Source organism: Anopheles arabiensis, chromosome X, assembly GCF_016920715.1.
Source record: "Anopheles arabiensis isolate DONGOLA chromosome X, AaraD3, whole genome shotgun sequence".
In the NCBI taxonomy this organism is placed as follows: domain Eukaryota; kingdom Metazoa; phylum Arthropoda; class Insecta; order Diptera; family Culicidae; genus Anopheles; species Anopheles arabiensis.
In genome coordinates this window covers 14,242,704-14,268,843 of record NC_053519.1, presented here as the reverse complement: position 1 = coordinate 14,268,843, position 26,140 = coordinate 14,242,704, and the positions used below count along the sequence as shown (strand labels likewise).

The 26,140-nt window shown below is 48.9% G+C and overlaps 1 protein-coding gene across 2 annotated transcripts; it reads right to left on the bottom strand.

Moving 5' to 3' along the window:
• Positions 1 to 437: 437 nt before the first annotated feature.
• On the bottom strand, positions 438 to 25,586 carry LOC120906376. 2 transcript variants are annotated; one of them, XM_040317988.1, is made up of 9 exons: positions 24,450 to 25,583; positions 15,303 to 15,533; positions 10,933 to 11,145; positions 10,223 to 10,864; positions 9,968 to 10,147; positions 9,197 to 9,889; positions 8,236 to 8,902; positions 2,619 to 2,879; positions 438 to 2,537 (listed from the first exon to the last, which is right to left on the bottom strand). In XM_040317988.1, exons 1-9 carry the CDS (start codon positions 24,538 to 24,540, stop codon positions 2,321 to 2,323), a joined length of 3,195 nt encoding a protein of 1,064 aa, XP_040173922.1. In that variant the 5' UTR covers positions 24,541 to 25,583; the 3' UTR covers positions 438 to 2,320. The 2 variants fall into 2 exon arrangements, with proteins under 2 accessions (XP_040173922.1, XP_040173923.1); XM_040317989.1 differs by lacking the exons at positions 438 to 2,537; positions 2,619 to 2,879 and adding an exon at positions 4,460 to 6,710 and having other exon boundaries at positions 24,450 to 25,586.
• Between the last annotated feature and the right edge of the window lie 554 nt (positions 25,587 to 26,140).

Sequence of the window (26,140 nt, the reverse complement as noted above, 5' to 3'; positions counted from 1 at the left end):
TGCTGATTAATTTCCATTTTTTGTAGGCTTCAATAGTTTTAGCTGCCTATCCAGTAGATCTTCCCGTCTCATATCTTCTCGTGTGTCATGGCAGATGATCTTGTTGAATTCATCTCGAAAATCTCAGAATTGAGGTGTAATGTAATCGATAAGCATCTGTCCAAACACACGGGAAGGGATGAACAAAATGATGATAAATAGAGTTTTCGTTTGGAACTGGAAGCAGACCAATACAGCAGACACTTTATTGACTCTTTTTTACAAGAAATCAACTTCATATGATGGGAATTGGACTCTATAACATCTTTTTTGGACAAATCCAATAGGATTTTTCCTGGAGCCTGTCCAAAAAAAAATGCCATAGAAACCATTGCAGGGCAGAAACACATAGCCGAAAATCACAAAAAAATAAAATAAAAGAACAAACACAATTTCTTTAGTATAGCAACATTGATAATGTTTATTTGTAAAAATAACACACTTTTCCCCACCGGCGCTACGGAATCGAGTACGGTATAACAAAATCAAACGTTTTCTCTTTAGCAAAGAAAATAATCCTACATCTACCAACAGCAGTAACGCGAACGTTGCGCTTCCATTTCCCTCCCCACGAATATATTTCGACTAAATTCTGAAGCAAACGTTCGCGGCCACACTGTCCGATCGCGCTTACCCGCGCCGTACGCTTGCGAATGTGGCTCGCTACGATTATTGCAAACATTAGAACAAACTCCCTCTACTAATCTAGCCCTTACTACTGTCTCGCCTTTTCGTCTAAACCTGGTACTAAAAATAGGTTAACTAGAACATCATATTGCCACGTAAATTGTAATTGTCTTTCGGCTTTCGACCCGCCTAGTTGAGCTCTCGGATTGCAACGGTTCGCCTCGTTGTTGATGCGCTTGCGTGACTGTTGCCATTGCCCTTGCCTTCTGAGCCGCGTTTCAATTGGTTTTGTGTTTTTGCTTATAATGCTTAAAATGCGATTAAATCCTTTTAAAGTGCATGCCGGCGTGCAGACATGCATTGAGGTTGCGGGGTGTGACAGAACAAGACGTGGTTGCGTTGGAGTTGAGATGAATGGTTGTTGTTGGTAGTCAGCGTGTAGTGTATTTACATACAGATATTGGAGGATACAGACACAGAGAGAGATAGGATGGACCGATAGGAACGGGGGGAGCAGTACATTGTTCTAACAAAATAGGAGCGCTTTTGTTTATCAACAGATTGATGGAAAGCATGTCAACCGCGTCTAGGGAGTCAGTAAACGCCCGTCTACTACACTAGGCGTGGTCAAAATGGCTTCAATCAGTTACGTTTAAGGAACAGGATAAGCAACAAAACAAATGAAGGAGAAAGGAAGGATCGGGGGGAGGGATGTTGAAAAATACTATCTTTCATATACAATAGCTCTACTACAGTTATCCGATAAATTCGTGATACTAGGTTGTTGTTTAATTACAAGATAACGCTCTGATACTGGCGTGCAGCGCTGTTTCGTTATATCGCTGCCGCCGCCGCCATTGTTTTGTTTTTTTGTTTTTTACCATCCACCGTGTAAAAATAACGAATGACAGCGCTAACACTAACTACAAGTTCGACAAGCGGGCTCCGCTGGTCCACTTAACCACACTCTGGACTCTGGTTAGTACACACGCACACCATTAGTGCCCCCAAACACGTGCTACACTGTTGTCGCTCTACGTCCTCTACGTACACGCTCTAAAAAAACAACCAAACCAAACAAGTGTGTGGTGTTGTTTGGGAAGGGGGGGAAACAGCATAGTGTCCAAACACGTTCGGAGACAACCTTAGTAATTAATGTTGACTGTGGTAGTAGCTCCTAGTAACCGATTGTTATACGCTGTTATACGCTTACTTAAAATAGAACAAAACAAAAGTTGTGGTTATGTGTCAAGCCCCCCTTTCACTATCCTTGGCTAATACTCGCTTGCTTCTACCTTTCCGTCGTGTCTCTTTCTTGCCCCCCCCCCTCCCCATCATTCCCCCTTCCCATTGCATTCCTTTGCTGGAGCTTGGCTCAGCGTCACCGGTTCTACGTTCTAACTGGTTTGGGAATGAGAAAATAATACCCATTCGCTTCGTCGCCACAGCGAAGTCAACTTAAAAAAAAACATAAACAAAAACACCTCCCGCAACCCGATATTGCTTTGCCTGCCTGACCCCACCCCCTCCGCCACCATCACCCCCTCCTCCATCATACATCCTCCTAGATATCGCGAATCGTCCTGAGACTTTCGGCATCGTGGCGGCGCTGCGCACTGCCATCGATCCGGATGGTGATGATCATTCTACCGCGTCAGTAATGGCGATGCTCGCGCCGTCCATTGCCGCTGCCGAGGATGTTCGGCTCGCGGAAATCGTTCCGGTGGCTGCTCTTGTGGTGATGGTGATGGTGCCGCTTCTTCTCGCCCTTCACGCACACGTCCGACACGACCATCTCGGAGCCGTCGCGCAGCGCCATACTGTCCCGACCGTAGTCGCGGCTCCGGGCCGACGACAGGTTCTCCCGGGATCTGTCAAACAAACAAAACAAACACATTGGAGCATGTTGCGGTTAGTGTCCACGGCATGGGGCGTCGGCTGTAGCTTCGTACCTGTCCAGATCGCGCGGCCGGCTGACGTCGAGGTTTTCCCGCGACCGGGACCGGTTCACCGGTGCGTCCATCGTTTCCTTGCGCTTCAGCCCGGAATGGTTGTTGTGGCTTTTGGAGGCGGACTCGTGCAGATTCTCCCACGCCTGCCGGTAGTAGCGGTTGAGGCCGTTGCGCGACTCGGAGCTCGAGCTGGAGAAGGACGCAACCGTGTTGCAGTCCGGCGAGGCCCGGTGCCGATAGTGCTGGTTGGAGGTGCGATTCCTGCCCGGATTAGACGGAAAAGACGTAAGGAAGGCCGGGAGAGAGGAGAGAGAAGGAGAAAGGGAGAGTGAGCCGGAAAGAGCGGGCAGAATGGAAGAGAAAGAGAAAGAGAAGACGTAAGTGACAGTTCGGCAATCGCGCAGGCATAAAACGGTGAACTCGGAAGTGTTTCGCTATGAAATTGGTGCGTGTATAAGTGAGTGTAGGAAGGTGTTGAAACTAACAGACCTGATAGCTGAAGGCTTTAGAAAGCTGTTAGGGGGAGTTGGATTTTGCTTTTGCGATCGGTTCTGTGGGTACGCCAGTGCGAACGTTGCGAACGCTTTTCTAACCATCCTTTTTTGCAAGCATAGACATAATCTTAGTAAACGGGACTTTTGAACTGTTTGACAGACGTGATGAGGAGATACTAACAGCGAAGTACTGTCTACTAGATTCGCTACAGCTTTACGCTTGTCAGGTTTAGCAGCTTCGGCGGGGATAAAAGAGACGGGAAAAGGGCTACAAAAAACAAACCCAAACCTACTGGATACTAAGTACTCTTGAATTAAGAGCTAATACTGAGTAGTGTTGGACGCAGTTCCTTCTTTTTTTAACGTGTGTGTATATGTGTGATCCCAAAAATGTTCCTTTCACCCAATGCAGTCAGATGCACGCAACTAAAGAGTAAAAAAGTTTTTTTTTTATCAACACAGTTAACTTTGACCAGTACCGAATCACGCTAGCGTTTGTTATTCTATGCTACTACCGCAACAACAAAAGCCTGTTACGTACAAATACAGCTCCAAGAAAGAAAGCTGGGAGCGCAGTTTCTAAATTTCATTTTGAGGTTAGTGCTTGTTTTGTTTTGCATGTTACTCTGTATGTCCCTACGCCTTTAAATGTCTTAAATGTAAAGCCAATCTCTTAGCAATGCCATGCACACTACTCTACTGAAACTATTAGTAGCAGGATACCAAAATTAGAACAACCACGATCAAACGAAGAATAGCATACGTGTACTAACAAAAGACGGCAACTCTTTGTGAGCGAGTATTAGTAGTACAGCCGTTACGGCACAAAGGCATACACGTACACGTAGAAAACAGAGGACAGAAAGAGTACAAATACACACACACATACACACATACACATGTGAACAAAACTGTCTGCATGGTATACTCAAGCATAAAGGGACGGAGCAAGGAACGAACGTAGCGAAGCTGCTAATGTGTGGCCGTGCGGTAGCCATTTTTGACCTGTTTGGTTGCGGGAAAGTGAACTACTGGCCGTGGTGTGTATGGCGATAGTGATTTTGGTGGTGATGGTGGAAGGGTAGGAAGGTCGGGAGCAGGGATAGATCACATCTATTGTACTAAAAAAAGGGAAGCAAACAAGGATGGAAGAAAATCGCTGGCAAACGCGTTGGCTTTTCGTTGGTCGCACGGAGTTGCTCCAATCGAATAGGTAAGATTCATCACAGAACGCGCGCGCGCGCATGTGTATGTGTTGTAACAGGTTAGAAAAGAAACGGTGTAACTAATAGCTAAGCGATAAATAGCCAAAAAACACAGAAAATGACAAAATAATGAGCTCTTACATTTACGGGGACTCTATGACCTGTCGCTTGGTTGGTTGTTTTTTGTATTGGTTGGTGGGGGTTGGATGTTGGTGAATAAGTAGTAGTTGTAGTAGTAGTAGTAGTAGTACGTTAGTTTGGGGGTTTTGGGTTGGCGCGTTACCGCACGGTGTTTCTGGATGATTCAGTTTGGTTTCCTGTGCGACCAACTGGGCACTACTTTCGGCCACCAGAAGTTTTGTGTGTTTGCGTGTTTGCGTGGCGCTATCCAGACCATTTTTGCCTTTTGTTTCGGGCATTTTGTGTGTGTGGTTTTTTTTGGCTAGTTGTTGTTTCTATTTTGCTAGTGGTTATGGCACTTCTTGCAGTGATGGATTTTGTAGTAGTTGTTTGTTGTTGTTGTTGTTGTTTGGTTTTTAGTAGCAGGTGATTGTTACTTGTGGTAGCATTATAGTACTGGGGTTGCAGGAGCAAGTAGTAGCGGTAGTAGTAATAATACTAGTAGTAGCATAAATAGCAGTAGTAGTAGTAATAAAATAGCAGTAGTAGTAGTTGCAGTAACAGTAGAAGTAGTTATGAGAATAGCTAGAAATAGTACACGAAGTACGAGCCGGTGGTCGGTCATTTTCCGTCAGAGGGACGCCATTGCATGCGGTGAGGTTTTTGAGTCTGCAACACACATACAAACACACACACACACACACACACACACGTAGACGAACGGCTCGGCGGGGACTGTCCAGTAATCCACCGTCTCCATCCCGCGGCTGACGGCAGGAAGGAACCACTACTATTACTACCAACCCCAAACACGTGTCTGCACTACCACTGCCGCACCCATCCCAACCCCACAGCCAAAAATCGTAGCCCGACGTCGTTGAAAATCGCACCACTTCCGGTCAGCTGTCCATCGGTCCATCGGTCGGCTGAACCTCAATGTGTATGTGTATACCGGCTTCCTCGGCTCTAAAGTCTCGCTCCAACAAATGTCTCCAAATCATGGCCGATCCTCCGTGTCGAGGCCCAATGGTGTATGCAGGTTTACGCACGTGCTGTTCTTAGTTTTTCAATTTACTGTTGTCCATGTGCTTGTGTGGTGGCGGTACACTATTTTGATTGTGTCGTTTGGGTAGACGTATGGCATCCTGCGCCATGCGACATGGTGCCGTTTGACAGCAAGAGAGAGGGCAAACCCAGGCTAGATGTGTAACCCAGCCGCTAGGGCGGCTTAGAACTATCGTCACTGCTTTGTTCCCGGTGGCAGCGATAACTAATAAATGGGGGATGTGGGGGGAAAGAGAGGGGGAGGGGGGAGGATACGCACCAAAAAACACAACCACAACCACACCATCACCGGCACATTCTCCTTCCCTCCCGTCGCGGCTCCAGGATCGTCCATTCCACCAACCGAACTTCAGCCTCGCGCTCTCGTAGCCAAGAAGCGCAACAAAACCTAACCATTCGGAGCTTTACCTTTCAAATTCTATCATTTTTTATAAGTTATCTCTAGAATATCTAGAATATGTTACTGTATATTATGTCAAGTTTGCATTGCTTAAGCTTAATCACGTACAAATACTTATCGTTGCGAGCGATCTCTTGCGGATGAGTTCGGTCGATTACATCTACTATCCTCCAAACAATAAACAAAAAATAAAGCAAGCTCCAACACAAATGTCACACGACCAACGACCAAAAGAAGTCGGCTGTCCAACATTGCGGTTACTCATTGAAAGCCGACGACGGTTTCAGCCGATCTCCAAACCGATAGACACTCAGAGACATGCCAACACTCAGAGAGTGACAGTTGCTCAGTTAGTGTCCAGAGCATCTGGCTACGATTCTGTCACCGAGACATTTAGTGCATTGCGATTGATCTTTCAAACATACTCACACACATACCCAACTCATGATTTGGCATTAGTTTTTGTGTGTGTTTTTGGGGTATATTAGAGCGATATCATTAGTACTACACCTACGCTACTGTATTGCTGTTTTAGTCTCGCAGCACACTGCTACCTGAATCTGAATTATAATGCTTACCCCTGATGCATGTTAAGTTTTTAACGTTTTACAAAACCTTTCCTTTAACCCACGCAATAAATATTATACTACTACGCTGCTACTTAGAGATAAACAAAGCGGAAACCGGGGGAGGCGGAAACGCGTTGCAAGCCTGCGTTGCCTGCGATCGGAAAGCATGCGCTTCCGTTTAGGAGTAGGAGAATGTGTTCTTTTTGTGCACTCTAGCTGTCGTGTATATTGTGTTCATTCTAGAACCACAAAAATCGATGAATTCGTTCATTTGCACGATGGGCATTGTAAAATGTATAGTTTTGTTTGTTTGTTTTTTTTTGTTGGGAATACGGAAGATGGAAAACCATGGAAAAAGAAAAGAAAAACATAATCATTGGGATGCGATAAAAGGCTCCAGCGAACTACTGGCTAAGCGGCGAAGCTAGTCACAGGCAGTGTGTGTATAAATAGTTGATGTTTTTTTTTGTTGTTGCTTTGCTCTGCTCAAGTTACAGTCACTGTTGGTGACAGCTTCTCGGTTGAAAGCGTATTACACGTATAGGTGGAGTTATTTCACAATTGTGTTGCGTATATAGTATACAACAAAAAAGAATAAACACAAACGCCCAAGAAAAAGTAGCTGTGCTCATGCAGGTGTGTGTAAAACGGGTCAAGCGGTCGTCGGGGCAATACACGGTCCGGTACCAGTGGTAAGCGACAATCAGGTGAAAATGGTCCGATTTTAGAGGAGTGTTTGCCTAATACCTAAAAAAACTAACACCTAAAGTAGTGCCTAAAAGGTGTTACCCGACTTCACAGTACACCGCAAGCTACTGAGAAAAAATCCCCACAGCGTAGGCATTTTTACAGTTAGCAACCACAACCTGTTCCGCACACTAAACTAAAATCTACACCTAAATTGGCTAAAAACACGCAAGAAGGTTAAATAGCTTAATGTACTAGGCTAGACTAATAAGCAAACGATACGTTAAGTACCATCACCGGAGCTGTATTTGGGATGTGTTAGAGGACAAAGCAAGCGCACTAGGTAACTAAAGACACTACTGGGAGCTAACTAACTAATTTTAATTCTAGTGGTGTAATGGATGCTTTATAAATGCCCCCTTATAAATAGAGAGAAATAGTGTAGAGGTAGTAACAGTCGTCCTGGAGTGTATGAAATCTGCAGTTTTTTTTTGGTAGCAATTGTTTATGATCACTTCGAAAACGGTTGTCCTGTCAGACCTAACAAAGTAACTGAGCGAATTTGAAGCGTTTCTGGTACCCTCTAGGTCCTCTGAATGCGATCGTAACGCTTCGTAACGATGCTCGCAGCAGCCCGAATGTAGCTCAAATTGGACAGATGGTGTAAGGTGAAGTGTAGCGTCGCTTTCTGAATACTTGCTTCATCTGTGCTATGTGTGTGTGTGAGTGTTTGTTTGTGAGATCTACAAGTCTGCAACGGATAGGTAGAGTGTCAGTATGCACATACGTTCCCTTTGTTCTGCAAGCATGCGAGTCGATCCGGTCTATTTTGATTTTCAGTTGAGCGTCATGTAAGCTTGAGTGTGTGAGAGCAGTGTGCGAGCTAGTACGTCCCTACCTATTGTTAGCGTGTGGCTTGATGGAAGTGAAGTTGTGAACACGGCAAGAGCAAATCTAAGCGCAAACAGAAGAGCTATATGCAAGCGTTGTGTGGTGTGTAAGTGTGTGTCTGGCTTGCTCTGCTGCTGGCGTGTGTTACTGTGTGTATGAGTGTGTTTTGCAGTCACGGGTAATCACCTTCGTACGACGATCACGATGGTCGTGATGACGGCGGCCAGGAAGACGAACCCACCGAACGCACCGAGCGCCACGATCGCGCCCAGGTTCAGCTTCGCGTTCTTCGACTCCTTCCGATCGCCGGCTGCCGAACCGCCCGCACCGCCCAGTCCTCCTGCGCCACTGCTGCCACCCGCACCGCCAAAGCTGGTGATGAGCCCGTCGGTGCCGCCATTGCTGCCGCTGCTGCCGTCCGCCGGCACCAGATCGTCCACGTTGTTCACCGCGAACGGTACGTTCACCTTGGGCGACTGGTCCTGCCGGATGTTGACGCTGCCGGGGATCTCGTTGTCCTGCGGGTGGTGCGACAGCAGGATGTCCTGCTCGTGAGCTGGATGGCGGCCGCGCGTCGTCGTGGTCGTGCTCGGACGACGCCCGGTCGTGCCAGTTACCTGTGGTCGGTGCGTCTGCACCTGTGGCGTTACGCTTACCACTGCCGGCGGGCTGCTCGGTTCGTAGACGGCGGGCTTGGGAGAGGCAGGTTTCGAGGCGGAAGAGGAGGAGGAGGAGGAGGAGGAGGAGGAGGAGGTGGAGGACGATCCTGGCTCCTTGGACAGTATCACGACGGACGGTTGCTGCGGCCGGTACGGGCGTCCCGCTTCCTCGCCCATCGATCCCGGGCGCACTTCTGAAGGTGGAGGGGGAGGAGGAGGTGGAAGAGAGTAATCTTCGTTAGTGCCGATGAAGAAGCCCTCGAGGCTGTCAAAGTTATCGTCAAAGGTCGGTTCGTTTGCGTGATGGTCGTGAGCGTCGTCGTCGTCGTTGTCGTCATCGTAGTCAGTGCCTGCGCCCGGCCGGTAGCCGCCGTGCAGGGTCGGCTTGTTGCGGTAGTAGTAGTCGTCGTCGGCGTCCTCGTCGTTTTCGTCCCGGTTCGTGTGCTTCCGGTTGGGGCCGCCGTGTGGCAGATAGTCGTCATCCGTACCGTCATCGATCTCGATGCTGAAAAGCGGCGACTCGGTGGTGCTGGTCGTGCGGCTCGGCTGTGCCGTCGTCGGGCCGGCCATGTTGTTCACGATCGACGCGGTGGTCGACTCGGCCGCCGAGACGGTGCTGCTCGCCGGTGGGGCCTGGGTCGGATAGCGCACCGTGCTGCCCGGTCGTCGCCCTCCGGTAGGCTGCCGTGCGCGCGAAGGAATGCCACCGATCGAGGCGGGTGTGGTAGGTGATACGATCAGCACCGGGGGTGCACGGGAAGAGGCCGGTGTGGTGGACACGGCACTCGGTCGGACCGTCACTGGGCCGGCGCTCTGGTCCGGGACGCACTTGGGCAGTGGGTGGCTCCACTGGCCCGACGCAGTACAGACGGTCTCGGGTTCGCCGTCTGGGACGAAGCCACGGTTGCAGTGGACCTCGGCGCGCGTACCGTACACCGTCTGGTTGGTGGACACGATCACACCGTTCGGGAAGAGGGTCGGCAGTGGGTCGCACTCGATCAGCTCGCAGCGTGGTGGCGGTCCATTCCAGCGCTCGTCGATGTCGCAGATTAGAACGGCGCGACCAACCATCTCGTAGCCCTCGGCGCACCGGTACATGACTGTGCTGAGGTAGCCGACCGTGCCGTTGACGAGGTCGTAGTATCCGTGCGGTATAGAGGCGGGCAGTCCACACTCAATGTCTGGAAGGGAAGGAAAGAGAACAAGGGATCAGAGCGTCAATTCTTCAAGAAGATGAGCTGAGAGCACGTGCTACGTACATTTGCATACAGGCGGGAACTCGTTGTAGAAGCCAGTCTCCAGACAGGTGCGCTGCTTCGGACCAACCAGCAGATGACCCTCGTCGCAGCTGTACTCGACCACCGCACCGACATCGAACCCTTTCGGCGCAATCATCGTCGAGTTCGGCGGCTGTTCAGGACGTCCACAAGCCTTCGGCTCTGGAAATCAAACATACATCGCGATTGAAGAGCTGGCCACATCCCTGCCGGTACCTTCCACCACTCTATACTCACGATGTTGACAGATGAAGTTGAGCTGCGTGTTGCAGTTGGTGTCGCTCCAGAGCCATCCCTTGGAGCCGTCGTACCGCGCGCAGTCCTCGTCACCGCCGGGCAGATTCCAGAACGATACCGACACCTCCTCGCCGCCGATCCACTTCCAGGTGTTGCGGTCCTGGGCGTCTCGCACCGCTCCCATCCAGTACTGGGACGAGGTGTCGCTGCGGTGCCGTCTCCACAGCTCCCAGCTGATGAAGCCCTGCAGGGCCGGGTTGCTCTCGTTGATCAGGGTGCCGCCGCGCGCTCGACAGAAAGCGAGCGCGTCCCGCAGCGTGGCCGGCTGGCGGCTGTAGAAGATGTAACACTTGCCGTTGTACGACGCGGACGCACCGGGCGGCTGGTCGCGGAAGGCGGGGCACCGCTCGATCGGTAGCGCCTGGTCGGTGTACACGAACGCCTCGCAGATGGACAGCTGGCTCGGTGCGTTCGTCTCGAGGTGGACGGACACGAATGCGCCCGGCATCGGCGGGTTGCAGGGCAGAAATAGGGGCTGGCCTTCCTCGAGCGAACCGGTGAACCGGTTGCAGATCGGGTTCGTGCCCAGATCGGGCCGATTGTTGCCGACGCGCACGACGATGGTGGCGGGCTTGCCCTTACCTAGGGACAGAGGACAGACCCGTTGGTGACCAGTGGCAAACAATCTAGAAGTAGCAGAGGATACTTACCGCAGCAAGACTTGCCAAAGTCCAGTCGCACCAGCTGCACCATGTACGGTTCCAGCAGGTTGACGTACCACCATGGGACGCGCTCCGGCTTCGTCAGTGAGCAGGTGTCCGGCGAGAAGAAGGCGGACGTCGAGCCGTCGATAGCTTTCTGTGGAATGCCCGACGCCTCGGTCGAGATCTGCATCGGCGCCTTACCCGCCGCTACGTTTAGCACTGTTGGGTGGAAGGAGCGTTTGAGCGCATGGTTTAGTACATCAGAAGAACATCGATGTTTTGAGATGTATCTTTTTCAAACTGCCTTCGAGATACAGTGGTATTGAGTAGTGATGAGAAAAATGAAGATTTCGTCGGAATCGATTCCGGCTAGCTCCGCAGTTTTCTGGAATCGATTACGGATAGTAGGTTCTGCTTCAGTTTAAGGAGTCGATTCCAGAATCGGCTCCAGATTTGGTTCCGGAATCGGCTTCAGTATCGGAATTGGCTTCAAAACTAGAATTGTCTTCGAAACGGAGTCGGTTTCGGCATCTCCATAGGAATAGGCTTTTGGGTCCAATCAAGCTTAGTATTGATTGTCGCAAAAAAATAAAATTTACTTGTAAACGATTCATTCTCAGGAGATTCCCGGACTGATGTCGCTTCTGAAACTTATAAGTTCAATTGAATAAATAATTCTCATTCCGGAGTTATTTTATGATTCCGAAGTCTGAAGTCTGAAGTCTGAAGTCTGAATCGACTTCGGAATCGACTCCGGAATCGGAATCGGTTCCAGCATCGGAATCGGCTTCGGACTTGATTCCGAACATAGAATCGGAATCGGTTAGGTCCTATTCCTAGCTCCCACCGGTGCTATTGAGACTTGGGTCTTTGAAAGACTGTTAGTAGGAAATTCGGAGAGATGTCTGTAGAGATTGAATGATCAATTGTGAGAATTATTGTAATTCTTCAGCAAAAATAACACCTCACACAGATAAGAGATATCGAAGTATGGGTCCTTTGAACCAGATATTACTCCGAAATCGTAAAAATAGAACATCGAATATCCGCGCATATCAAAAAGCTTGGGATCCATCCAGGGTTCCTCTGATGTATGAGTACTTTGGATTGAAAATGATGGTTTTAGCAACAAAGTAATAAGTCAGATTGGGAAACACATCGAAGACTCTGGAAGATGAATCTTTAAGAGAGCTACAGCGTAAGGATGTAAATAAATCAATGTGATAGAGTATCCATATGTTCCAAGAGTATCAATAAGGCCTCATTTGACCGTCAAATAGATGTGAACTGCCATGCAAAAATGAATCTGGGAGAATCGAGACGGCCAAATCATACTCCACACCTTAGAGAATATTCACCTTAGGGAGACATGTATCTTGGAAGAAACCAAAAATGTACAGAATATAACGGTACTGTTGAAAATGTTCATCTTGAAGAAACAATTAATCTTCAAGAGATTACAACTGTACGCATACGTCAGGCACATAGCATATCTCCTGGAGTTCCCGCACAACAGTGGTAGGGTCATCTGTACGACCCCAGACCCGAAATGGGTACGTTACCTACAAAGCAAACCATAGCAATACTTCAAAAAGCCGTTTCGGCACCAGTGCCTCCAACGGCCCGTGGAAATGTTTATCTCTTAAGTCGTCCCAATTCATTTTCAATCGATTTCAACGCCACTGCCGGTACCGTTTGCTTTAAAAGGTTGCTATTGTTTCCCCCTCTTTTTAAAAGGCAGCAAGTAGGTCACGCGCAAACCTCAGGCTCGTCTTGGAACGCCCGAAACCCTTTGCCGGAATTCAATTTCGATGCGTCTCAATTAGGGCCGATAGCGAGTAGGACCGATTACGGATATGTTTTTTTTTTTTGCTTGGAGGTGAAAGAAGGGTAGAAATAAAAAGCTTTACCACTTTGGAGGTCAATTGACCTGTTTCGCCCCGCCGTAACCTGCAGCAGGTTGCGGTTATAGCAGCGCCTAACTGGATATGGCATCCACCAGCCGAAGCCACCGATCCGACCGTTTTGATAGGGATGATAAATGAGTTGATAATGATAGTAAATGATAAACAGTGATCCGCTTTGACGTGGCATGCGGTGCACAGGTCTGTCAGGTTCAGCCTGAAGAATCAGTTCGCCGCTGAAGAGGATTAGCTGGAGGAGCTGAGCCTTTGCCGTACCGCGTTCATTAGAGCTGTACGTGAGCGTGGAACGATCGCGAGGACCACCACCGAATTCCAACGACCCTATCGGAGGAGGCTGAATTCCTGTACCTTGCCGCGGCATTTCTCGGCACAGTTCTGAAACCAGCGAACGTTCTCCACCTGCTCAATCGTTGCTGCGCGCGCACAGCCTCATTTTTATCAGGCTCAGCACTGAGCTCCGAAAAATGAAGCAATTTTGATGAACCAGCAGTGCGTGCCGGTGTATCCCCCTTACCACTATTATCCATTAATTATGCTCACCAGCCCCCGGGAAGCCCCACCGATAATTGCCGCAGTCGGCCACCGAGTCGGGATCGGGGCGTACGGGACCTGCCCAAAAATGGGGAGAAATGGCATCATTTGGCAGGCAACGACGGCAGCCCGGTGCCTCATGTGTGTGTGTGTGTGTGCTCGCGCCAGGTGTGCGCCACGGCATTGGAAGCATGCTTGCTTCCGTGAATCTCGCTGCTCTCCCGGCAGTGGCTCACGTTTAACGGTGCTGTTTGAGCAGGCGCGGTTGTGTCGGTCCGAATCGACCAGCAGCCCTGCGCGCGGAAGCAGGGGAAATCATAACCATCGTTTCGGCCGAAAGGTGCTAAGTGGGGAGTGGTGTACTGTACCGGGGACGGCCCCGAAAACTGCCCGCCCGAGTGCGGCAGAAAACAAATCAGTAATCATTCATCCGCGGCGTGCGGCTCCGCTCGCTGCGTCTCGCGGGCTGAATCTAGCGCGCGCAAACTAGATGCCGTTAATTTCCCGCGTGCCTCCGTGGCCCTCGCCCGTGGTGCGCGTTTGCCTTGGGGCGGACGTTTGTTGTTACAGTTGCAGTCGGGGCAGTCGTAATCAAAATGAAAATGGGGGGGGGGGGGGGGGGGGGGAGGAAACGAAAATCAATTATCAAGCCCCGAGAGCACTTGCTGCTGCTGCGGCTGATCTAATAGGGGCATAATTCCGCCCCATTGCGGAAGGATGGGATTTTCCTGGCTCTTTCCTTCAAGAACTGGGGTGTGAAATTGGTGTTATACAAGCAATTGGTCGGTGGATTGATGCTGCGGCACAACGGTTTGTGGCAGAGCCACATTGTTGGAGAAGTTGGAGCGATGCTGTGACATTTCAATCGCACTGCTCCGTAATTCCTCCATTTTTCACGGAGCACAGGTCCCACTAAAACCATTAGGGGTACTTAGGGCCGGGCAAAGCTAAAACGTGTCCGGATCAGCGGCAATCTGCTTAGCTGGAGCGCGCCCGCGCCCGATGCCGTCATCGTGACACCGTTCGTACGTTCGTTCGTGTGCTTGTATGCGAGCGACCACCGCGCAAAGAATGTGGCATGGTGAAAGCGAAAGAAAGCGCGACAAATTTAGCACACACGCAGACGCTGCCGACTCCTCATCGAAAGACATCATCGTCGTCGTCATCATCATCATCAGTCAGTGAGTCGGTCAGGCCCCGGGCCGTTTGCTGCCACTATTGACACTGGCTAGCAGATAGCAGACACACACACACACACGGAGACACGGCTCTCGCTTAATGACGCTTGCGTGTAAAGTGGAGAAATTCTTGGAGACATCGTCAACTTTCCAACCTGCCAAGTCGTCTTGCGGTTTAAGCGACGAACCCCTTTTTTTTAGTAACGTTTCTCTCGCATATTACTTCTTCTCTGTTTCGAATTGTGTACGTATGTGTGTGTGTGGGTAGTCATTCGAAAACGGAAAGAAAACACACACATACACACTCTCAAAGTTCGCTAGGGCGCTGGCACTGCCGTCAGTAAGGGAGCGAGCGAGCAAGAAGTAGCGAACAAAAAAGAAAGTGTGGCCTTCTTTTGTTCTGTTTCTGTTGGTCGCGCGCGCACATTTGCCCTGTGCACCAGTGCCGTCGAGCGTTGCCCCCCCACCACATTTGCTTAGGGAGGCTCGCGGGTTTGCTTCCCACCCGCGCCAACGAAGGCGAAAGTAGCGAAAGAAAATTGTCTTCCCTATGAATGGTTTGTGTCTTGGCAAAAGGAAATGGGAATTAGTTGTAAAACAGTTTTTCTTTGTTGTTGCTGCTGCTCTGTTTTCACTCTGTGTCACAAAGATGGTACACTGCAACAGTAGCAACCATTTGTTGCTATTATTGTTTGCGTGCAATATGCCCGAGTCGCTGGAGAAAGTGTGTGGGGTGACTTACCGCAGAATGGAATACCCTCCGGGATCCACTGGCTGTCGATGCAGGCGCGCCGGGACGGTCCGAGCAGCTCGAAGCCCCGCTCGCAGTAGTACGTGGCCACCGTGTTGTTGGCGAGCGAGTCGTCGGAGAAGATGACGCTCCCGTGGGCCGGTACGCCCGGGAAGGGGCAGCCCTTGGACGATGCGACCGGTCCGGTCCCGGCCACCAGGCTGGCCGATGTGAAGTTTTCCTCTGAAACGGGTAAGCAAGGGCGAACGTTTATGTTAGCTGTGCTGCTGGAATTATATCTTAAAATTAACCTAACACAAAGCACATGAGCCGTTGGACGTTGAATCTCGAGGCAAGAAAATAGAGGAAAAAACTCCAGCATTGCACCAGTGTAGCAGGTTTAGAGGGAATAGCAACGCGTATCGATAAAAATAATACACTAATTAGACTCTCCTCTCGCAGCAAGTTGAAAACGTACGAGCTGTTCATCTTGCTGTAGTGTGTTTTTACGTTTTTTTGGCTTTGTTAGCACCGTTACCCAATTTACCGTTCCACCCCGGCCTGTGCAACCCAGCAACCAGTTGTTTGCTCTACCGTCGTTCTTCCCCTGTCTCTTGATTATTGCATTGTCCGTTACGTCTATTACTACCGCCGAAAAAAAAAAGAAGCAGCTAATAAATCGGCGATCATCCACTTGTGAAATATTTCACGCCAAGCAGGCATTCTCTACCAGTGCACCAAAAGCAGCGCCCGATCGAGCGCATCCGAAGAAGAAATCAACGCTGGAACTGCATCGCACCGCCGAGATTACAAACCGGCCAGCAATCAAATCAACAACTCCACGCTCCTTAGTAGGGAGTGTGTGTGTGACCTACATACCACAAGACGATGCTGTCGTTCTTCCAAACGCAAACCGCGGTGTTATTTTTTTTTTCAAATATTATTGTTATTATTTTTTATTTCCCTCCCCTTTTTTGGACCGATCTCCAACCGATCAGGTGGAAATCCGGCTTACCGGGGGCCCAATCAAATGTGTGGGGTGGCTGGGAAGGAGGACATCGCGGCTGACCACACGCACCGACGGACGCACTACGACGCAGGGCAGGTCCAGAAGTTTGTGATCTTGTTTGTGAAAGCGGAGTGAGAGCCACCCATTCCACGGCCGAAACCTGTTCTGTTTGGGAGTGATGAGGAGGATGATGATGATGATGGGGTGATGATCGAGCAGCACTCAAACGTCGGAATCTCGGCCTGGAACTTGTCTGAATGGTTGCGTTTCGCGTCGAATTAGGGAATGGTCTGCTTTTTTCGTTGTGGTGAAGCAGCTGTTGATTAAAGGCCTTCCCTTCTGCTTCACCACAACAAACAGGCAGGCTTGGGCCGATGGAAGGCTTTGATTGGGCTTGATTTAATGAGCGGTTTCGGGCTGGCTTTTTTTGACAGTTATAGTGCGGAGGGAAGTGTAAATCATCCCCAACTGTATCATCAATCAAAGATGCGCTGGGGTGTCATAACAACGGTGCCGTCGGAGTGGAGCCCCCCCATGTTTACACTTCAAATGTTCGAGCAAACACACAGCACAATCCAGCTCCAACAATTGACACTTCATGTTGTGGGCACAAGAGCAACACAAACAGAGGTCCTCCCACAGCCAACGAAGCAAAAAAAAAAAAGACCCCCGAACAGGAAGTGTGTCGTCTGGAGCACCAATTCCCCGTGCGCATTGAGCAGTTTGAGGCACTATTTGTACAGACAAAAGGGTTTGGCCACATTGGGACGTGTGCGAAGGCATGATTGTCCCGGGCCGGCGAGATGAGATGTCGAGGCCTTTCCCAAAAAATGGGCGATGGGTGCAATTCACTTTCGCTTTCCACCGGGGACACCGGAGGACTGTCCGTTTTGTTTGCGTTTCGGCCTGTCATTCTGCGGGTGAAAGTGAGTTGGCCAAACAGTTTTTTTCTTTTAACGCCAACGATTCCATCCTATATTGGTTGGCTGTTGTTTTTTTTTTTGGTTTTGTTGGCTCGTTGGTTTATTTGTTCATTTCATTTCCTGTCCAATAAAGCAACCTGGGAGAGGAGCGGACGATAATGGGAGGCTTGGACGGTTTGCCAACCACGGGGCTTTGGCTCTGGGGCACTGCTGACGAGTTGGGAATGGTTAGGAAAATGGAAATAAAAAATGATTATTCCCCCCCCACCCCTGCATTAAATCTTAATGCTGTCTGCTTTAATAGACCTTGTTTGATGCTCACTCGCGCACACACACACACAGAAAACAAATCAATTACACCAAGCCTGCGCCACCACCACCGCTTAGCATGGGAAACGGACGCACGCTGCTCACATGCGGAAAACGGTGGCGCAGCAGCATGCAGCGCCCTAACACGATTAGCGAACGAACTGCTGGAATGCTTAACCTGCCCCAATCAGGCCCCCCCCCCAAGCGCGTGTCATCACTCTCACGGGTTGCGCAAAAGCAACAACAGAAAAAAAGGGAGCAACAACTAACTCCAACTAACGAGTAGGTGTGCCCAACAATCCCGCGCGTAAAAACACGCCGCGATTCTCTTGCGCTTTTCGACTTTCCAACTTGCGCGGAACCACCAACAATGGTTCGCAGTTTGCAAGGAAAGCAAAAGAAAGCAAACGAGATGGAGTAGAAAAAAAGATGACAATGATACAGTGCGCGCTTGTTTGTGCCCCCCCCCCTCCCCCCCCGAAGGGGTGGGGTGAAGGGAATTTTCGGCCGGCAAACCCCAACCCGCCTGGGTGCGCCTGGTGTGAGTGTGTATGGGAAACTCCGGTACCCACCGGTAGGCCAACCGATGCCAACTGTCTGTGAAAGTGATATTGGCACTTTGGTGTCGTAATGGTGCGCTCTCCCTTCCCTCCCACCCCATTCCCAAAACCTCCCAAAGGTGGTTCCCATTGTTTCCACACAGACACACACACACACAAACACACGTAGATATACAAAAGGAAAAGTGAATAAAGTGGAAAGCAGAGGGAAAACTCAGCAGCAGCCACGCGCAGAAGATGGAGCAAAGCGATCAATTACAGGGTTGAAACCCTCACCCCCCCCCTCAAAAGAGGCATGAAAGGGTAGAGGCAAAGGTGAAGCAGAAAGGTAAAAAGTCACACGCCGGAAAGTGAGAGTGGGTTCGCCGAGAACGACACAGTAAGAGGAAAAGCACGCTGTGGGTTTGAAAAAACATTCAAGCCGTAGCAACAAAATCTCAGCAGCGGCGAACGAAGCAAAAGAACGGAAAGTGAGGTACAGAGAAGAGAGAGAGAGAGAGAGAGAGAGAGAGAGAGACACAATAAAAGAAGGTAAAGGGGCACTTTGCGTGGCGAAGGAAGGGATGAAACAACCACAACAACGGCAGCAACAGCGACAAAATCCAACCCAAAGAGCAATCAAAACAGCGCGGGGGCAACGAAAGCAGCGAGCAAAAACAGCATTCCAGCTCTTCTCTAATGGCAATGGTTTGTGTGGCAGCGGGGAGGCTGGGAGGCGAGTTGAACTTGAATCGTAACCCCTTTGCGGTCGGCGGGGCCGGTCTCGGTGCGCGGCGCGAGTTCACCAGCGCGACGGCGCGCACTTACACATACCGCCGCTTCTTGCGACGAGCTGCGGAGAATGTGAAAGTATCTTTGAATGGTTTTACATGATCTACCAGGAACTCTCTGTTTCTCTCTGTCTTTTTTTTTCTCTCTCTCTCTCTCTCTCACTTCGCACGAAAGACCGTGGAACGTGAAAGCAGGGAAAGCTACAATATTTGCATTCAATCCTGGGAACGTAGGGAAAGCAAGCGAAAAAAGCGCCTCCTCCCCATCCTAAAGGCGACTGCGTGTGTGCCAGGAGCATCCAGTTCGCTGCGTGTTTGTGTGTGTGTGTGTGTGCGCAATTGCAACTGGATACTGGATAGCTGGGGTGCAAAACAAAGCAGAGGGTCCGGTTTGGGTTTTTTGCATGTTGTTCTACTCCTATTAAAGAGCATGTGTGGTGTCATGTTTTTGGAAGGTGACTACAAAGTAGTGAGAAATTTGCTGCGAAGATGACTGCTAGATGAAGGGTACGCTTGGATAGATGTGCTTTTTTTCTTCCCTTCTACCTTCTTAAGTGTGAGTTACCTGAGACAGTGCGGGGAAACTCAATCGCAAAGATAAGGTGCACTGCGTGGGAAAGCGTGTAGCGGTCGAAGAGTGTCAATGTTTTAATTTCTAGGCAGCCTGGTCGGTACATGCTAGGTATGAGTTCAAATGTTTCAATTGGAAAACGGCGTTTTTGACATCTTAAAAGCCTCAGATCAATGAAATTGCGCAACTGATGAACTTATGAACCTCAAAAGAGTAGCAATCACAGCGACGCTTAAACTACATCAAGTCATCTTTGCTTTCCTATACAATATCTCATAGGTTTTGCACGTCCAGATATCATCCAGATGTTATCATCAATGTAAGATGAACATTGGAAACTACGAACACATTGGAAGTTGTAGCCTCTTATTATACGATATATCGATAATGTTGGAGTTTCGAATATCTCTACATCAACGTTCACTACGTTTAAATGACAAGATCATGCATAGATGACCTAAGCACAAACTAAAGATCGTGTAGGACATTACCTTATAAACTTCAAAATATATCAAAATTGGAAACTCTCGATATAGTGCGAGACATCTCCAAACCCAAGCATGCAGAATATCAACATTGGAAACTCTAGTTCCAGACATCCCTGTTCGCAAGTTTTCAGGTTTTATTCCTGATATTTGAACATTAAGGAGTGCAACATTGGGAGTTCATGATTGAGTTCCAAACATCTGTGCTGAGCATCCAATACAACATCTTATTATATGATATATCGATAATGTTGGAGTTCCGAATATCTCTACATCAACGTTCACTACGTTTAAATGACAAGATCAAGCATAGATGACCTAGGCACACACTGGAGATTGAAATCGTGAACACGTATATCATAATGTAGGACATTAACCTATAAACTTCAAAATATATCATAATTGGAAACTCGCGATATAGTGCGAGACATCTCCAAACCCAAGCATGCAGAATATCAACATTGGAAACTCTAGTTCCAGACATCCCTGTTCGCAAGTTTTCAGGTTTTATTCCTGATATTTGAACATTAAGGAGTGCAACATTGGGAGTTCATGATTGAGTTCCAAACATCTGTGCTGAGCATCCAATACAACATCTTATTATATGATATATCGATAATGTTGGAGTTCCGAATATCTCTACATCAACGTTCACTACGTTTAAATGACAAGATCAAGCATAGATGACCTAGGCACACACTGGAGATTGAAATCGTGAACACGTATATCATAATGTAGGACATTAACCTATAAACTTCAAAATATATCATAATTGGAAACTCGCGATATAGTGCGAGACATCTCCAAACCCAAGCATTCAGAATATCAACATTGGAAACTCTAGTTCCAGACATCCGTGTTCGCAAGTTTTCAGGTTTTATTCCTGATATTTGAAAATTAAGGAGTGCAACATTGGGAGTTCATGATTGAGTTCCAAACATCTTTGCTGAGGATCCAATACAACTTGCAATATTATTGGATGGAATTTGAGCATCTATATACATATGAATGGCCCTCAGGTCTTAAGCGTCCAAATATATAATTGAGATTAGATACTTCCAGGACCTCTGTTGACTCTACAACTCCAGAGATATAAGATCTATGCATGTTTCTGAATAAGCTAGTGATGTTACCTCGATAAATCCAAGAATTTATAAAGAATTGGTGTAATATTTTTGTCATATCTGTAGTTGTCAAAAGTACCTTCAGATACTATTGCTGTCCTGTTGAACAAGACATCTGCGAGCAGTTGAAATGTACCAACAAATACGTTTCATCCTTACACATCTCCCATCTTACATCAACCATTGCAGTTAGTTGCAATCAGGTATAGTTGCAATCAACCTGTCACGAACTGTCGCACAAAACCCCGCCCCTAATTCCAGCGTTCTCCTCATCATGATGTCAATATATCGTCAAACGTACCATCGTCGGTGCGGCAACGCACTGATTCAGCTGCAACTGTTGCGTGAAAAGTAAAGCGCGCCGTACTATTTGCATGCTCCCCCTCCTGCAAACCTCGTTGCCGCATTCGAGTCAATCTTTCTAGCTCCGATCACTGCAAACCGTCAACCGTTCAAGAAGCGCCCCTGCACTCGCCCAACATTAATGACAATAACAAAACAAAAAGAAAAGAAAACACGGCGCTACAGCAAATCATTTGTCGACACAGAAACGAATGGGCACACCAGCCGTATCCCCGGCTCGTGGAGGGCCCCGTCGTTCGCGCAATGTACCGTAAGCATCGCCAAGGTGCAACCACAGCGTGGCGGTGCAGGTTGTGGGTAGTAAATGTTGCGAAACCTCGCAAGACGCCACGCTTTACGGTACGGGCGAGCCTTAATAGTCCTGTGGTTTACTGATTCATAGCGTGTACGGCTACGGGCTTGGGGGCTTGGGGCTTTTTTTCGGTTGGTTATTTCTCATTTCTATCTCCTTTCTTTTTCTCAAACATAGAAAGATGCAAGGTGGGAGAGTAGGAAGATAAATTAACAGTAGGCAATGAACTATTAATTAGCGAACCGTCTGTAATCCCTCCGCTTCAAGGTATTTTTGCTCGCAAGCGAAACAAGCGAGTCGCCATTCCTTCGGGGCTTCCCCGGCGCCCCGTTGATTGCCAGAAGGAACCAAAAAAAGCTGACCAAAAACTCTGTGTGTGTGTGTGAAATGAACAAAATTTTATTACACCCCGGAACACGAAAACAAAACAAAAAAAAACAAGCAACACATTCTCTTTTCCGCATTCAGCAGAGTATGCAGAGTTGGCCGCGCGTTCTTCCGTTTATCTCGTTGGTCATGGAAATTAAAGCAGAACCCAGGATGAACTGACAGTAAACCACCTGTTTAACGTGCCCTTTTTCCCCGCACTAGCAAGGTGTGTTTATGTGAATGTGTGTGTGTGTGTGTGTGTGTGTGTGCGCGCAAAAGAGTGTATATTAGCGTCGCCTGCGGTAGGATTACAGTTATTTCCAATTTGAAGCCGTTTTTTGTATGTGTGCTCTCTCTTTCTCTCTCTCTCTCTTTCTGTCCTTTTCTATCTCCCAAAACCATCCAGCTGAGCGCAACAGCATCTGGCAGGGGTCGGGTGGAGGGGGGAGGGTGTCTTACGGGAAAATGCGGACCAAAGTGAAATTGCCTGCCGAACCGTATCGTACAAACGGGGCCGCCAGAAATTAGTGGAAGAAACCCCGGGCAGGCAGTGGCAAAAGGCCACTATCAAACATTCGGCGCTCCAAATCGCATAATACATTATTATAAAGGCAGCGGATTTGAAACGACGGTTGTTGGATTGGAGTTGCGGAACTGCCGGGGTGTGTTTCTGCTAAATGCAATGCAGTTTTCCTTCACCCGCGTGGGCTTTCCATGGCTTTCCAATTGGAACATGGACAGAATATTACATCACGCATTGATTTCGAGTCGTTGGGTTGTCCAGTAAGCTTACAGCTTACTTCACTTAGGAAAATTGCATGAAATTGCCATAGCAAATGACCAGCGAGCTGCGTAATATTTACATGAAGCCATCAGGAGTTATGTCCATCGCCTACCCAATTGGCTCTGCCAGAAAAGCACATAATTTTTTTTATTAATTTAAAAAAAAATCACACATATTAACGCACGGGAACTCGTTTTGCCTTAATAGCTGTCTTAATAAGGTGAGTGCCACAAGCAAAAATAAGATCGGTTGACTGCAAGCAAATAAAACAGCAAAATAAAACGCATTAAAATTAGTCATTAAATTACTTTCAGTGTAATGTGCGAGCACGTGATGAAGATAACCGATTAGCAGCAACAGTAAAGATCTGTCAGACACGACACCGTTATCAAGCGCCGTTAACGAACTGCGGTTATCATACGTAACGCTTCGCTTAAGCCGAACCGCTTCTAAAGCAATACCCTGAAAGCGTACGAGTGTTGCAGAATCATCACGGGTACCCTAAGCGACAGCGTGGCGACTCCATTCTAAGCGACAAATTGTGAGATGGATAAGTAGATAAAACTGTTCAAAAAAATCGCTCGAAAGAAGCATTCGGGAAAGTCGGTTACAGATAATCTACCGGCAACCGGAAAAAAAAAACAAACCAAACGGATGCATTATGTATTGCTTGTTAATAAAAGGAATAAATTCATATAACATGTGTGGTTAATGAATTTATAACGGCTGCCGCGGACGGTAGTTGGGTTTGGGGTGATGCATTAGTTACACCTGTTGGCTACCGGTTGGTTTGCTTAGCGATTCGTTTCGCCTGATAGCAGAGACCGTTTGGTCCGGGGTTTGACCTCCTCTGGCTAAAGTGAACCAATTTCGTTTTTTAGCAAGCACGATTAGCGCTGCATTCGGTTAGGCGCACCCCCCTTTTTCTCGTCTGCTGCCAGAGCCGTAATTCAACCCCGTTATAGAAAGTGTGCGCCAGCGGCTGGACGATGTCAAGATGATGCGCGAGCAACATTGAACAAGAACGGTTCTAGTTCAACGCGCGGGCCAAGATGCCACGACACAGTCTGGCAATATATTAATATAGGTCAAGGCCTTGGAGTAGAAAACAGGGAGAAGTACCATTCCGAATGGTTGCGCTAGTTTCTAGTGCGCATTCTCGCATGCACCATTCCCCACCCCGCCCCTGCACCGAATGACTGAATGACCGGCGCGAATGGATCGAGCGCAAAACCAGTACAACCTGTTACTGGAACCATGCTACCTCAATTATAGCGGTACCCGCGGTACACCGGCAGCGAGCGGTGTGCGGCGAAGTGTGGAACACACGGTACAGGAACTACACCTAGCCAGTTTTTTTTTATTCCAAACCCCACTGCCAGGAGCTTACGGGACTTGCATCGATTCCCTTTTTGCCCGAGCGCTTTGCCCGCGTTCGTCTCCTGCTGCGTGTTGCGTGTTGCATCCACAGCGCTTGCTGCCGAGCTCCAGATACCTAGATATCTTGAACTGCTTCGCTTTATGGTAGGGGGGTTTTCTGCGGAGAGACGCATCTGGAGCACGTCTGATGCAAACTTTTACTCCTGCCGGTCACACTTACCTTCATCGGCGTATGTGCAGGAAAGCAAGATGCAACTGAGCAGTAGTAGCACCATCTGCCCGGGGCACCTTCGCTGCTGGCAACGAAGCATTTTTGTGTCGTCTGTCCGTTGGGACGGGGTCCTCGTCGGGGAAAGGGGTTTTTTTGGAGGATCTCTGGGATCCTTTGAGGTTACCGACAGCAACAGTACGGCTTCGTTTGCAGGATCTTTAGACTCTACGACAAAAAAACAGATCGCCCCTGATGCCTTCACCTAGGGTGCGTTGCTTGTTAAGAATTGGTTGGTTGATGTTGAAGTCAGTTGGTTGTAGAGATATTGAGCCGTTAGCCGTCGGACCCCCGCTGGCCCTGTGCAAAAGCAGTCCCGTCTGTTCGTTGGGTTAGGCTCGACGTTGGGAACTCCACTGGGACTGTACGTGGTTAAACTGGCACACCTGTAGCATAACACACTCCACCCTTGACACTTGACCAACTAGTAGCGAATTCCGCTGCTCAATCACACACAAACACACTCTTATGCACTTCTGCACTCTTCGCTTCTTCCGGTAACCCACATGCACTAGCTGGTAACACCACCAAGTCGCAGCTCAGCTTTTCAAATTTGCATACAACAAATTCTGACACTGACACTAATAACACTGTGTGTGTGTGTGTGGGGCTGTGAGTGTACGTGTGAGGATCACACTCACGCTCACGGCAGGACGCTCGTGATCCTGGTCCCCACTATCACTTTCCAAAGGCTCGAGTTCACACCACTAACCACAACGGGATACTTCAGGAAAAGAAAGTTACTTGACCGGTGACATCCAAGCAATGTCCTTGGAATGTCTGGGACGACACACTTCGCACTTCGGGGTGTTCCGGGACCCAATTTATTTATTTTTTAAATCCCCTGCTCGCACTTAAAAAAAAACAAGTCTTAGTTCGCGCGATCCCTGCGTGATACTACTGCGTGGTACTGTCCGCTTGCGCAGTACCGAACGAGCTGTGCGAATGCGTCCTGCTGGAGTCGCTGTAGCAAACCTACTGAAAGCTGGTAGCTGCCGCTGTGCCCGACGTACCTGTTCCGTGGTTTGTAGGTTAGGCGTTTTTTCTTCTTTCAGCCTCTCTGTCTGTCTCTCTTTCTTCGCTTTCCCCCAAACATGTTCGTACTTCCGATTCCCGAAGCAGCGCGCTACGGCGGCATTCCCGAGCAGAGGAGATCCGTTAGCTCAAGCCAACTGAACGTATCGAATCGGTACGCATACGAATCGGCTGACAGTGAGAGAATAGCGCCACCTCCACCACTGCGTTGCACCCTTTTCGCCGCCACAGCACGGAGCGCGCTCTCTCTCTCTCTATTCCGGTTTCTTGAGCTTTTCTTCACCTTGGCTGAGCACAGGTGGGCTTGCGATCTGCGCTCCCCACCGCCCAGCAGCAAACTTTCTTTTATGACGAAGCAGTAGTAAGCGAAAAGGGAAAGACAGTACGCCGTCCAACGAAAGGCACGGACGGTGGAGTGGAGCGGTAAGCAAGAGGTGAGAAGCGACACAGAGACAAACCACGGGCCGAAGAAAGAGGAAACGGAGCAACGGACATGCAAAGTGTGAGAAGCGAACCGGGTGAGTGTAGCCATCCTCACCGGACGTGCGCAGGTGAGTCGCTCGGGGTGAGTCGCTGGCTTGGGCCCGATGCTGATGCGTATCGGGTTC